Here is a 13,707-nt window from a genome sequence, read left to right as displayed (position 1 = left end):
GCTTCCTGATTGGCAGGGAAGCCGGCTCCATGCCCCCTTGTCACATAGTGAGTCATTTACACAAGTGACAAGGGAGCATGGAGCCGGCTTCCCGGCCAATCAGGAAGCTGGGCAGCGTATAATGGCGCGTTGCCCGGCTTCCTGATACGGTATCGGTGCTTACCTAATTATTATTATACAGGATTTTTATGGCGCCAACAGTTTGTGCAGCGCTTTACAATATAAGGAAGACATGACAATGGCAATACAATTCAAGACAAGATGTTAGGAGGGCCCTGCCCCTGAGGGCTTACACTCTAAAAGATTAAATAGTAAATTCTTATAGAGTTCAATACATTGGACCAAAATGTGGGAGAACAGAGGAGGAAAGAGGGGAAAAGGTTTTAGTTGCAAAGGAGGGATAGTCCCTCCAAATTAGGGGCAGTTGAGAACTATGGAGCTTAAATACATCTAAGGAAACCTATGGGGCTGATTTATAACATGTTCACACAGTATATATCTGAGCGAAAGATGTTCACAGCATATTACTGCCACTGGATGAAGCCAAGGAGCATAGAAAATGCTCCTTGGCTCCATCTAGTGGCAGTAATTCACTGTGAATGCCTTTTGCACAGATATACGCTGTGCAAGCACGTTATCAATCAGCCGCTATGTGTTTATATCTGATCAGGAAAGCAGATTTGACAGCAATCCATGCTGCTAGAAGGACAGTGGGTTGCATACATCCAATATGATTGTGTACTATACTATACTCCCTGTTTAGTGTAGATGAGGGGATCAAGTGATTTCTAAATGTGTATGTCAGTGTTGGTAAAAAATATTGGGCCTCTATAGCACACCAACCTCTACAGCAAAAGGGACAATCACATCCATTGGGACAGTTATACTCACCCTATCCCCTGAGCCAGCTAACTCCTAGATCATTCCCTGAAGCCTCTCCCTGTCCCTCTGCGCCCTCATTTCCAGTGCACTGTACAGGACGTGATGACCCACAGGACCTGAGACCGCTGGAGCAGATGGGGAGAGAGGCTCAGGGGACCGGTAGCCCCACTGCAAGGGTGAAGATCATTTTTGTCAAGAGTTCTTCTTTAAAGTTTATTTAAAACTATACATGCATCTAAAACTACTCTGTCCACAGGCTGACAACTGCTGCAAGATTGCACTGCAGATCAAACTGTGTTGCTACAGGAAGAAGGAAAATAGCAGGTCTATTTGCAGGATTAACAGGTAATAAAAGTATGCTATAGCGGGACTAAGGGTCTATTTCTAAAGAATTTGCGGAGCTGTTCGCCCAGCATATCTCTCTGAATGTTCGTTCTGTGGCAAAAACGTTGTTAGTTATATTTTGATTCCAGGTAGACTGTAATGTAATATAATGTAATATAATGTAATACAACATTATGACCACTAGATGGTGCTGAGGAGCATAAGGACTTGATACTTATTTCCTATGCTCATCAGCGCCATCTAGTGTCCATAATAATGAAGTCAAATAAGTTTACTTCTGCTTTAAGTTTACCTCAAGTAACGCTGGCACAGAGCGGCCATACCTATTGTAATGACATCTACCGAGAATATATTTTTGAGCCTAACAAGGGCCTTCCTGTTAAAAACCAGGAACAGTGCTCTGACAAGCACAGGTAATCAGCAATAATGATGCCTAACCCCAGGGGGAAAACAAACGATCTTTTCATTCCCGAACCTTCTCCCGGCAGCCTCTTATTTCCACACATCAAAATCAGCAGAATAAAGGGCTGAAATTACATTTCGCTATTTATCGAGCCGTTTTCTGCATGCCTGCGGTGGCCATGTTTGGCAGAAGAATAAAACACTGCGGGTGTAATTATTGGGAGACGTGTGTGTGAATGTGTGCATGCCATTTACTGGAAGGGGGGGGGGGGGGGGGTTCTGGGTGCAGGGAGCCAGCGGAGGAATGGATAAAGACATAATTCGAGGCGTATTTCTGATTAATGCAGGTTGGCTATGCTTAGCTGCGCATTGTATTGATTAAATAGCACCAGGGAATAAAAGTCATATTTCAGTTCTTGTTTGTTAAGCAGCTTTGAATACGTGAAGGTTTAGCTGCGCATTATATCCATGGTAAGCTGGGAATAGTGTTTATTGCCCTATACCAAATGTATGTCAAGCTGGTGCCATGATATGAGGGCCAACGTCCCACTGATTGCACTTCGAGAATTCATAAGACACGGGGCAATGTATATTCTACAGTAGCCAACATGCACCAAAGGAATCACCTGATGAAGATCCGGGGGCAGCCTTTATTTTTCTGTCATGACAGGTTTTCATTCAAACTGAATTTCCATTTAAATGTATTCCTCAATAACCACAAAGGATGTTAATCTACACCGTGTGGCACCACCAGACACCTTGCAAAAACACCTGGAAAAAGTGCAGCACATAGCCTGTGCAGAGAGAAAAGCTGTGGGAGGGGCCCAGCAGCTCCACCCACTATAGGAAACCACAGTAGGAGCGGAGACAAGGCCAGTCACCCTGCACAACAAGAGGGAGCAGCAGTGGGCGGTCTTTATTACAGGAGGGGGTGGAAACAAGACCAGTCACCCTACACAAAGAGATAGAGCAGCAGTGACCGGTCTTTATTACAGGAGAGATGTTCTTTAAGATTTTTGAAAAATGGCTGCGTGCATAGGTGACGGGTTGGGCCTCTTAGGCCTTCTCTGCTGCTTTATGTAAATAGGTTGTAGATCTTGAAGCTTGAGTCCATTTATGCAGTGATTAGGCTTTATTGCCTGTCTGTATATACAGTGTGTATATAATTTTGTGGTGTACTGTATATTTATGGTTTTGTTTCTGTACAGTTAATATTATGGTTATGTTTTGTTATTTTTTTTATATAAACGTTGCTTGAGTCTTTTAATAAAAAGATTAGCAGCAGTGAGCGGTTGGGTTACTGCACAGATTTGTAAGAAATACTCAAAGCTCACCAAGATTTAATAACAATATATGTTAACTTTTGTATTTAGAGCATGTTTGCTTATCCTGGAGTTCAGAGTGTATATAAACCCATACTAAAATTCACTAAAAAGAGTTGTTGGGTCACTATACGTGAGCTGGTTGGGAAGATGTTAATCAATCAACGTTGAGACACTCCACCCACAACCTCCCACTGACACGTTTCAAATCCTACTGCAGGTTTATCTTTCATTTTCTAACCTTGCATTAACAAACATCCCTCATTTCAGGGGTGGTACATAATAGATGTGGAGGTATGTACAGGCAGGTGTCTGCATTTCATGTGTAACACCAGCTCACACAGTAATGGATAATGTGTGCTGTAAACTTAATTCCTTCATTTACTTCTTTTTATGTCAAGATTTCATCATCTAACAACTTTGTTATTAAGCAACTCATTTCCTGTCTCACAGATGCACTGCTGATAGAGTGTTAAAGTTTTATTTTAGGGAACAGTTCTGTTCAAATGTAATAATCACCAAAAATCCTAGAGCCGCTCGAAGAAAAATGATACAAAGTGATATCGTTCACAAGGAGAGCGCTTCCTCACTCCTCTTCCTCTATCCCCCTCCCTCCCTCTCTACTCCTTCCCCTCTCCCCCTTCCTCCTTCCACTTCCTCACTCCCTCTTTCCCCTTCCCCTCCCCCCCCTTCCTCTCTCCTCCTTCTCCCCTCTTCCCCTTCTTCACTTCCACTTCCTCTCTCCCCTTCCTCTCTCTCTCTTCCTCTCTCCCCCTTCCCCTCTCTCCCCATTCCTCACTTCCCCTTACTCTCTCTCCCCCTTCCTCTCTCCTCCTTCTCCCCTCTTCCCCTTCTTCACTTCCACTTCCTCTCTCCCCCTTCCTCTCTCCACCTTCCTCACTTCCACTTCCTCTCACCTGTTTCCTCTCCCCCTTCCTCTCACCTAGAGTTGCCACCTGTCTGGGATTCACCCGGACAGTCCGGGTTTTGAATGCTGTGTCCGGGTTTCATGGCAGCTGAAACCCGGACAAATTATGTCAGTCAGACAGGGGCAACCAAAATTAGGATAGGGGCTGCTGGCCCCCCACTGAAAATAGTTTCAACTGTGATATTTACATATGAATGGGTGGCGCTATTTACATAAGATATGGTGGGTTAAGATCAAGGTGCGAATCATTCTCCCACAAAAAAGTTTCCATGCGTCGGTAGAGTGTTCGGGTTTCGCTGAAAGAAAAGGTGGCAACGCCTACTCTCACCTGTTTCCTCTCTCCTTCCCCTCTCCCCCTTTCTTACTTCCCCTTCCCCTCTCCCCCTTCTTCACTTCCACTTCCTCTCTCCTCCTTCCTCTCTTCTCTTTCTCTCTCTCTCTTTATTCTAGTTATCTCCCCCCCCCCTATTTTCTCTCTTTCATTCTCTTTCTCTCCCTTATTCCCCCCTCTCTTATTTTCTTTGGTTCTCTCTCTCATTCTGTCTCTCTCTCTCCCTCATTCTCTTTCTCTCATTCTCTCTCATTCTCTCTCTCTCTTTTGACTGCAAGAAGTAAAGGAAGCCCGGTAAGCATTGTTAGAGGTACTCCGATGGACAGGCTATCAAGAAGCCGAGCAGCGGGTCATGATCCGCTGCTTTAGGGCTATGATCAGCAAATGCCCATGTGTTTAGGGCTATGATCAGCAAATGCCCATGTGTTTAAGGCTATGATCAGCAAATGCCCATGTGTTTAAGGCTATGATCAGCAAATGACCATGTGTTTAGGGATATGATCAGCAAATGCCCATGTGTTTACGGATATGATCAACAAATGCTCATGTGTTTAGGGCTATTATCAACAAATACCCATGTGTTTATGGATATGATCAGCAAATGCACATGCATTAAGGGGTATGATCAACAAATGCCCATGTGTTTAGGGCTATGATGAACAAATGCCCATGTGTTTATGGCTATGATCAACAAATGCGCATGTTCTTAGGGCTATGATCAACAAATGCACATGTGCTTAGGGCTATGATCAACAAATGCACATGTGCTTAGGGCTATGATCAACAAATTACCATGTGTTTAGAGCTATGATGAACAAATGCCCATGTGTTTACGGCTATGAGCAACAAATGCACATGTGTTTAGGGCTATGAGCAACAAATGCCCATGTGTTTACGGCTATGATCAACAAATGCACATGTGCTTAGGGCTGTGATCAACAAATGACCATGTGTTTAGGGCTATGATCAACTAATGCCCATGTGTTTAGGGCTATGATCAACAAATGCCCATGTGTAAAGCGCTATGATCAACAAATGCCCATGTGTTTAGGGCCTGAGTGTGGTCACTTATTTAACATGACTGGTTCACTTTAGTGTTCTATATGTATATTGTTAATGTAAAGTGATGAGAATATATCCATTCAGGTTTTTCAGTTGAACAATAGTTTGTTCCCTACAGACAAGCATGAGGCATGGCTAAGTTCTTTTTGTATGTTAACCTAGGAATGCTCTGACAGCGGTTTATTGTGAGGATCGGAGCAATGAGAAAAAAAATATTACTAGGACTGAATTGCTCCCGGGAGGATTTGCATCTCCTGAATGAAAGACAATCATCTCAAGCCCGATAAATATGTTTTTTGTTATCTAGATAATGGGCTGATGTGCCTCTAATAAAGCCATGCAACCACCTAACGGCTGGAGGAATATGCTGACCCCGGCCTATGAATTATAGATTAAGTGAAATCACTTTCCTCTATTATTTTGCCGCAGACCGGGAATCTGCAACAAGCCAGAACAGGAAGAGAGATGTGCAGGTTACAATTTTTTTTATTATTTGGTTCTCAACCTTTAAAGGTAAAGGCAACCTTAAAAAAAAGTGCACACAGCTTCATAAAAGGAAAAAATGTGCATTTAATATTTTATTACATTGGAGCCAGTAAAGCATTGCAACCACATTCAATGGATCATGGGTGCCATGCTCTGGCTCCTGCAGTCTTCCTCTCGTCTATGTCTGTACCTCTGTACGGAAATTCGATTACAGGGACGGGAGGAAGAATGAATGTGACATCACTTTGTAGTTACTCCATTCACAGATCCTTTGAAATCCTGGATGACACGGTTGTGTGGGTGGAGCCACGCGCAGCTGCTCAATTTTCAATAAAGAGCAGCAACCTTCAGGGAGAAGAACCCTACGATTCAGGTAAGTGTGGGGGTGGGTGCGATGGGGGTGTCCATGGGTGGCTAAATATGGGTGTATCATGAAATATTCACAAAAGTAAACTTCATGAAACATAAAAATATTACACTTAAAGTGTGTCAGTGGACAACCTACATGAAGAGGCCCTAGGCCTTAGGCATTTATCATGGACAGTGGGAAATTGTGGCAAATTAAAATATATGTACAGCCAAGTGGTTTTTACCTTTTGGGTAAAGTAAGGAAAGAGTTAGAACCCCTGTTTTTTTTTATTTTTTTATTTGCTATCCGTGTTCGTTTTGTCCTGGTCCCCACCAGATTGAACAAGAAAAGACTCTTGATTCCCTCATCTACACTAACAGCATGGATGGGGGAATGCAAACTCCCCCTCTCACCACCACCAGTCTATTGTATTCTGACACTGGTACTGTCAGATTACATGAACAAAGACGGAGCTGATTGCAACTGACTGCAACTGGGTCCCAACAGTAGGTCAATTTCAGTCAGGTATAAATAAACCACCTCACTTATAAGAGATCACATAGCTGACTTTTTCCTACATTTTCCAAATGGTGCACATGGACAGTAAATATGTATGCATGCTATGCATCTAGATTGATTGCAATCATAATTTTACATCCATTGAATCATACTCCTTTCTGCTTTGCAAACTTTTACTGCTATTTGTTTATCCAATTTTTTTAGTATAGCCAAGGAAACTGACCCAGTCGTATTTAACGTACTTTTACTATACTCTAGCACATGCAATGGTTTCTATAACAGAATACACTAAAAGGTCACTTACCTTAGATTGTTGCTGTCCATAAATTCCCTATTGAACAAGACTTCATGGCAATTATGCATTCTCAGGAAAATGGCTTCTGGTTGTAGTCTCTCTCACTCAATTCTCTTTCTCTCCCTCATTCTCTCCTCTCTTATTCTCTTTGGTTCTCTCTCTCTCTCTCTCTCTCTCATCCTGCCTCCCCCCCACCCCCCATTATCTCTCTCTTATTCTCTCTCATTATCTGTCTCATTTTCTCTCTCTCCTATTCTCTCTCTATCATTCTGTCTCTCTCGCTCTCTCTCTCTCTCTTTTAGTCATCCTCTGTTCCAGGGATGTCCTCTGGTCAAAGTTCCTCAGTGAAGTCCTCACCATTGGCCTGGGCTGCTGGCTTTTATTTAGAAAATTGGTAGGTGACACCTGTGGGCATTGCCCTTACACTTGCATTAAATTCTATGGCAGGTGTATCTCTCTTTTTCAAACTTTAGATGGCAGCACAGCATCACAAATGTCATCTACAGTCAGTTAATGCCAAAAAGTCAAGCTACTGTTGACCAGCTTGGATGTGATGTTGACACAAAGCTTCCCCAAAGCAACAGAGGACATCTACTGTACATCCCATTATCATAAATTAGAGATGCACCAATACCGTTTTTTCGGTATCGAGTGCGAGTAGCGATATTTTTTCTGTACTCACCGATATGGAGTACTGATACCGAGTGCCAATACCAGTGCCGTGTGCCCAGTGCCTCAGGAAGCCGGGCAGCGTGTTCCTGATTGCCTGGGAAGCCGGTGTTCCATTGAAAGAACACCGGCTTCAGTTGCTAAGGCTGTCTGGCTTTGTGACCAATCAGGAAGCGGGCCGGTGGGTCATGAGGTGCTATAAGGTGAGGGTCAGAACCTACCGCCCGGCTTCCTGGTTGGAAAGGAAGCCGGGTCCATGCTTCCTCGTCCCTGCTGGTCAGAGGGAAATCTCCCTATGACCGGAAGTTCCGGTAATGGAGGTAAGTCCCGGAGCATTTGTACTCACCTAAATACTCTGTATCGGTTCTGATACTAGTATTGGTATCGGTGCATCCCTATCATAAAGCAACTAAGACAATAGAAGGCATTCTATGCCCTTTTGCCCATAGTGAGAAACTAGCATTGTAGCTATGAAATGACAAAATTGATATTTTGCAGGTTTTTTCAGCTCGTGCCAATAGTGTCAGTTTTTACCACCATTTTTCCATCTGTCACCAGTTCTGCATTTCACATTAAGTGAGATTTAACAGTTAAACTGGGAAACCTTTTTACCAGCTTTGGAAACATGCCCCAGATTTCCATGGGTAGAAGCAGAACTTAATCCGAGTCAAAATTAGAGCAAGATTCTAATAACCAGTTATGGCCTCTGAGAGTAGACTCATCAGAAGTCTGCTATTAAATGATTGCAACAAGAAATAACTATCCCGATGTACAAATAAAACACCTAGTGAGCAGAGGGTACACAAAGTCAAGCACAAACATTTCTCTCTGATGCACTAAGAGCCCCGAGAGTGTTCTGAAATAGAAAATTAGCAGCGGTGAACGGACTCCTCCATTTTAAAAAAGTAACATGTTCCAGAGGGTAACCTTTATTTTGCAGCCGGTATGGGAAGACATTTATAGAGACAGTATAATGGCCTTCAGGTAATTTGATTTATTTATTTTCATTTACAATTTATTAAACTGAGGTTTGCATTTTTTGAATAAATTGCATACACCCTTGGTTCTCAAACTGGTGGGTTGTGACCCAAAAGTGGGTTGAGACCCCGTGTTCAGTGGGTCGCCGCTTGCCTTCCACTTTTCTAGGTGAGATGTTTCTCAGCCTCCCTCTAGCGCAGCACTGTCAGTTCTTGTGCCAAGCAGCCATTCAAAATATGCTGCCTGGTGCCGGGTTTCAGCTTGAGGTGGGATAGGGCTATGGCCGTGAGGGAGCTTCATCCATATGTACATTGCTTACAGCTCCCTTGTGCACCCTGTTGAGGTGCTTGGACTGGAGTGACATCACATTCTGGCTCCCAACACCTCTACAGGGTGTGCAAGGGAGCTGTACAAGCAATGCACATATGGATGGAGCTCCATCACAGCACCGCAGCCCACACTGGACCCCAGGCTGAGAATCCACTCCACTTCTCATAAGGAATGGAGACTGGGTGGATCTTAAAAAAAAAGAAAAAACATTTTTTCTTGGAGCGTCTACAGTATATGTGTGTGATATTGTGTCTGTGGTTGTGTGTGTCTGTCTGTGTTTTGTAGGGCCCGTTCACACTAGTACAGTGCAATAATAGAACAGTCCTGTGCCATTACCGCAGTGTACCATGCACTCGCAACTACTACACATTCTGCTGTGGGAAGTGCGTTGCGTTGCCATTCATTTGAATGGCACCCCAAACAAACCTCCCACCCACAGTTCAATCGCCACACCAGAACGCGCGGTACTGCAATGCCGTGCGTTCCATTGCAGTGCGACTTGGGTCGCCACTCAATGACCGAGGACAATTGTAGGTCTTGAGGTTACACAGGTTGAGAACCACTGGTATAAACAATGTAAAATATATGTAAAGCCACAATCAATATTTTTCAGCATGTTTGGCTTCATGTCTCGCAATATACAGTTTCCCAATCTAAAGCCCGCAGTACTTTCCTGCCCACAGCAATGCAACGTCTATGAGCTCCCTTGTGTTCGGCCTTTTCCGGCAATCTAGATTGGCCAGCCTGGGTTAAGCACGGAAGGGCATTGATTGGGGTACCGAGGCAGGCCAAGACTGTACAATCCTTAGAGACATGCTAGTAGCTTTTATTGCAGAAGAGACACACAGAGTCCCTTCTACAAAAATCCTTACTGGTTAGCAATGCCGCCATCAACACCTAAAGTCTCTGCTTCAAGAATATTTACACTGCTATAGTTATTAGAAACGATTTGTCTAGCGAACAATTCTGTTTTGGTTTTGGAAGGAATATGGAAGGGTTAACCCCCTGCCTGGTTGCTTTTTTTTGCTGTCTGTGTACCATTGTGGAAATTTTCTATCACTTCCTGCACCGGTGACCCCAGAGAAGGTTAGAAGCAATCTCCCATAGTGAGGAAATTCCCCTTAGACAATTGTCTATAGACCAGGTGTCTCCATGGGATTTTTTCTGCTCTCTAGTTCTGAGGACAACTCTAAAATTTTGGATTTCCCCTCACTTTCAATGACGATGGTCACTACTAGAACAAGTAGAGAGGGCTGAACCTCCCCAGTGGGAACCCAGACAGCAGCAAAGGTTTGACAGAGAGTCTAAACCTCCCCCACTCTGTTCATATATACACTTTAATCCTCAGATATGTGAGCTTACCCCCTTAATTCCATATCTGTGATGGCTCTCATTCATCCAGGTCATGGTATATCTGTAAAAAATAAATCAAGGCAAGTGGACTTGCTGTATTTTTCTTGAAGACGTTTTGCTGGTCATCCGACTAGCTTTCTCAATTCCATGGTATTGGTATTACAGTGCCTAATTGGGAAATCTCAGGCACTTACCCACTAGCTTACAAAAATGGTTACAGAACAATAAATAACCGTCAAGTAAAACACGGAGGATCTACATCTTCAGCAGATTTTGCTGTCCATGGTCCTGAAACACATGTTTATTTATTTATTTTTTCTTTTCTGTGTTGCACCAGAAACCTGAAATCGTGCATCTAAAGAGCATCTTCAATCCAGAGGAGGACACTCACATTAGTGTACAGTTAAAGAAGGATCCCTATACATTGGTTTTAAGTGGGAAAATTATCCCTATACATTGGTGGTCAGTGGGAGAAGGACCCCATACATTGGTGGCCAGTGGGAGAAGGATCCCATAGATTGGTGGTCAGTGGAAGAAGGACCCCATACATTGGTAGTCAGTGTGAGAAGGACCCCATACATTGGGGGGTCAGTGGGAGAAGTACCCCATACATTGGTGGCCAGTGGGAGAAGTACCCCATACATTGGTGGCCAGTGGGAGAAGGACCCCATACATTGGGGGGTCAGTGGGAGAAGTAGCCCATACATTGGTGGTCAGTGGGAGAAGGACCCCATACATTGGTAGTCAGTGGGAGAAGGACCCCATACATTGGGGGGTCAGTGGGAGAAGTACCCCATACATTGGGGGGTCAGTGGGAGAAGTACCCCATACATTGGTGGCCAGTGGGAGAAGGACCCCATACATTGGGGGGTCAGTGGGAGAAGTAGCCCATACATTGGGGGTCAGTGGGAGAAGTACCCCATAAATTGGTGGCCATTGTCAGAAAATCTCTTTTATAGGCAGTAAAAAGATCAATAGTTAGTGGCGTCGGTAGTTGGGCCGCCAGTAGAGAGGAGAGGACGGTCTCAAATGATCCCACGTCACTGGCTCTGCCAAGTGATGCCATAGGCACCATAAGGCATAAAATCAATCCACCACTGCTCAAGCAACCACTATCAACTTCTGGAGCCACCCAAGGTTTCCACAGAACCATGGATGAGAAGGGCTGGGTTAGATGAAGGAAGCAACCACACAGACAAAAGAAGGAGTAAAAATGAAACCTAAAAGTTAAAGATTTGATGGCTCAGATTATCCTCTCCGATGTAATGCTATAATGAACCAGATACCACTTTTCAGTGTGATTATTCATGTTAAATAATAGTAGCTAGTTTTGCATACAAGATCTACAACCTTGTTTGATGGATTGCCCATCATATCGGATGGCCAGCGGTGAGGGGGAGAGAAGCCGCCCACAGGACGAGCTGTGACGGCCACACGGCGCCCTTGTTGCCATGGCGCCCTCGCACACCCCTAAGACCGGCCCTGCATGGCATAATTCTGTTATGATGAATTTAGACATCCATAAACAAAAGTAAATATCTTTCTTCTATTTGTCTTATAAACCAGATGAAAACGTGTTGATCATTGAAATACAACATTAGTATTTATGAAGACATGGATGACCCTATTGACATCCATCTCTCCGAGGACAGTGACAAATGCATGCGTGGTATGTGCATGACAAATGTACAGTGATTTGCATGTATGGCATCTATCATGTGTCAGGACGAAGAGTCATTGAAAAAAAATGCTCTCAGCCTGGACCACCCACTCACTGTATGTGGAGACAATAGGTAGGCAGAGAGACAGATATGAATATGAAACAAATGTCATTGCTTCTACAACATGCAACAATGTGTCACCTGGAACTCGTATATCAACATCAACTGGTTATTGATAAAAGTACCAGTGCTCAGGGATTTGTATGTATGCGATACCGAGAATTCTGTGCCGTGTGTTATGGAACAGGTAAAAAAAAACCTCAAAGCGGTGTAGCAAAACAAAAATGAATATAGTATCACAATATGGTATAACAGAACCAGCATTCAAGTGTATTTCCACTTGCGCAGTCAAATTTGACAAAACAACCTTTTTCTGCGATTGTCGCGCGGATGTCACCCCATTGAAATCAACGGGGCCGCGCAGCAATCGCTGCCTGCATTGTGCAGGACCGAGCGATCCCGGAATCGCGTAGGTCTGCACCGGGCCTTAGATGTGTTGCTGTAGCAGGGCAAGGCCAGATCTGAAGGGTGTTCATCATTGTTCTTCTTTACTTCAGTGTTCAGTGGCAGGGGCAGCTGCAGAGGTAAGTATTTACTATCTTCTTTGCAGCAAGACCTTTTATTCAAGGTTTTATTTCAGTGACAGAGTCGCTTTAATGTAGAGGTATAGCTTCCCATTTAAAAAAAAGATCTGCATCTGCACTTGCAATTTGATCCTGCCAGTCAAGTCCACCTAATACAGCTTGCTGATGGTGTAGCAACAATGCTGCACTGCTCCTGAATTAAGAGCAGAGTTGTCACTCTCATGTAGGCTGTGCCTGCTTGCACTACATCGGGATGAGAAGATATTGCAGGAGGAGTAGCTATCAGCATTGTCAAATCTGTAGCTTATTAGTGAGCACCTAGCCACACCTAGTCCTATACACTGCTTTCTGGATTGACAGCACTGTCTCTGTTGCTGAATCTGTCTGACGGTGAGCTGTAGTGTCTGGGAGGAGGAGCGTGTAAGAGACAAATGAAGGAGGATTTGGCTCAGTCAGTGTCGATATAGGAAGTTTTTGGTTTGCTTTATCAGGCTTGTATATCACATAGTACCTGGAGTTGGGATTTGTTTGGACTGTCATACAGAAGCCTATCGTTGTATTTTAAGCAAGAGTCAAGTTTTGCATATCACTTCAGTTCACTTTACTATACAGTAATACCTTGGTTTACAAGTAACTTGGTTTGAGAGTGTTTTGCAAGACAAGCAAACATTTCTGAAAAAGTTTGCTTTGATATACAAGCAATGTCTTGCAATAAGAGCAAAATTCTGTAGAAAAGCGCCACCCGAATAAGGCTGTAGCAGTGCTAGCGAGTAGCGATGAGTCTGTTTAATGACAATGCATGTCACATTGGATAGATTTCTTGTTAAGGTTTCACGAAATGAAAAAGATTCCATTTAGTCAAGAGATAGCAGTGATTCCGTTAGTGAAAGTCGTCCTACACAATAATCCTCCTCTCTCTTGTCCCCCTCACACCAGCCACGAAGGTACTGGCAATTGGTTTATTTTTCTTTTATATTTTGTAGAGTCATGTATAACAGTACTGTATTGTACATGAATATTTTTGGGTTGTGGAACGAATCATCTGAATTTCCATTATTTCCTATGGGGAAATTCGCTTTTATATACATGCGCTTTGGATTACAAGCATGCTTCCGGAACGAATTATGCTCGTAAACCAAGGTATTACTGTA

General features: G+C 43.7%; 1 protein-coding gene across 1 annotated transcript in view; it reads left to right on the top strand.

Annotated features, from left to right (window-relative positions):
* The window catches only part of LOC108803539 (WD repeat and coiled-coil-containing protein-like), a 75,757-nt gene that overhangs the window by 32,476 nt on the left and 29,574 nt on the right, over window positions 1-13,707 (top strand). Inside the window, exons 7-10 of the mRNA XM_018575374.1 lie at window positions 967-1,058; window positions 1,139-1,227; window positions 1,515-1,640; window positions 6,025-6,131. Of these exons, the coding sequence (XP_018430876.1) occupies window positions 967-1,058; window positions 1,139-1,227; window positions 1,515-1,640; window positions 6,025-6,131 (414 nt within the window). The remainder of the gene's footprint in view (window positions 1-966; window positions 1,059-1,138; window positions 1,228-1,514; window positions 1,641-6,024; window positions 6,132-13,707) is intronic.

The sequence above is a fragment of the Nanorana parkeri genome, unplaced genomic scaffold, assembly GCF_000935625.1.
Source record: "Nanorana parkeri isolate BGI_ZX_2015 unplaced genomic scaffold, ASM93562v1 scaffold53, whole genome shotgun sequence".
NCBI lineage: Eukaryota > Metazoa > Chordata > Amphibia > Anura > Dicroglossidae > Nanorana > Nanorana parkeri.
The sequence above is the reverse complement of the archived record's forward strand: the minus strand, read 5'-3'. Positions and strand labels throughout refer to the sequence as shown.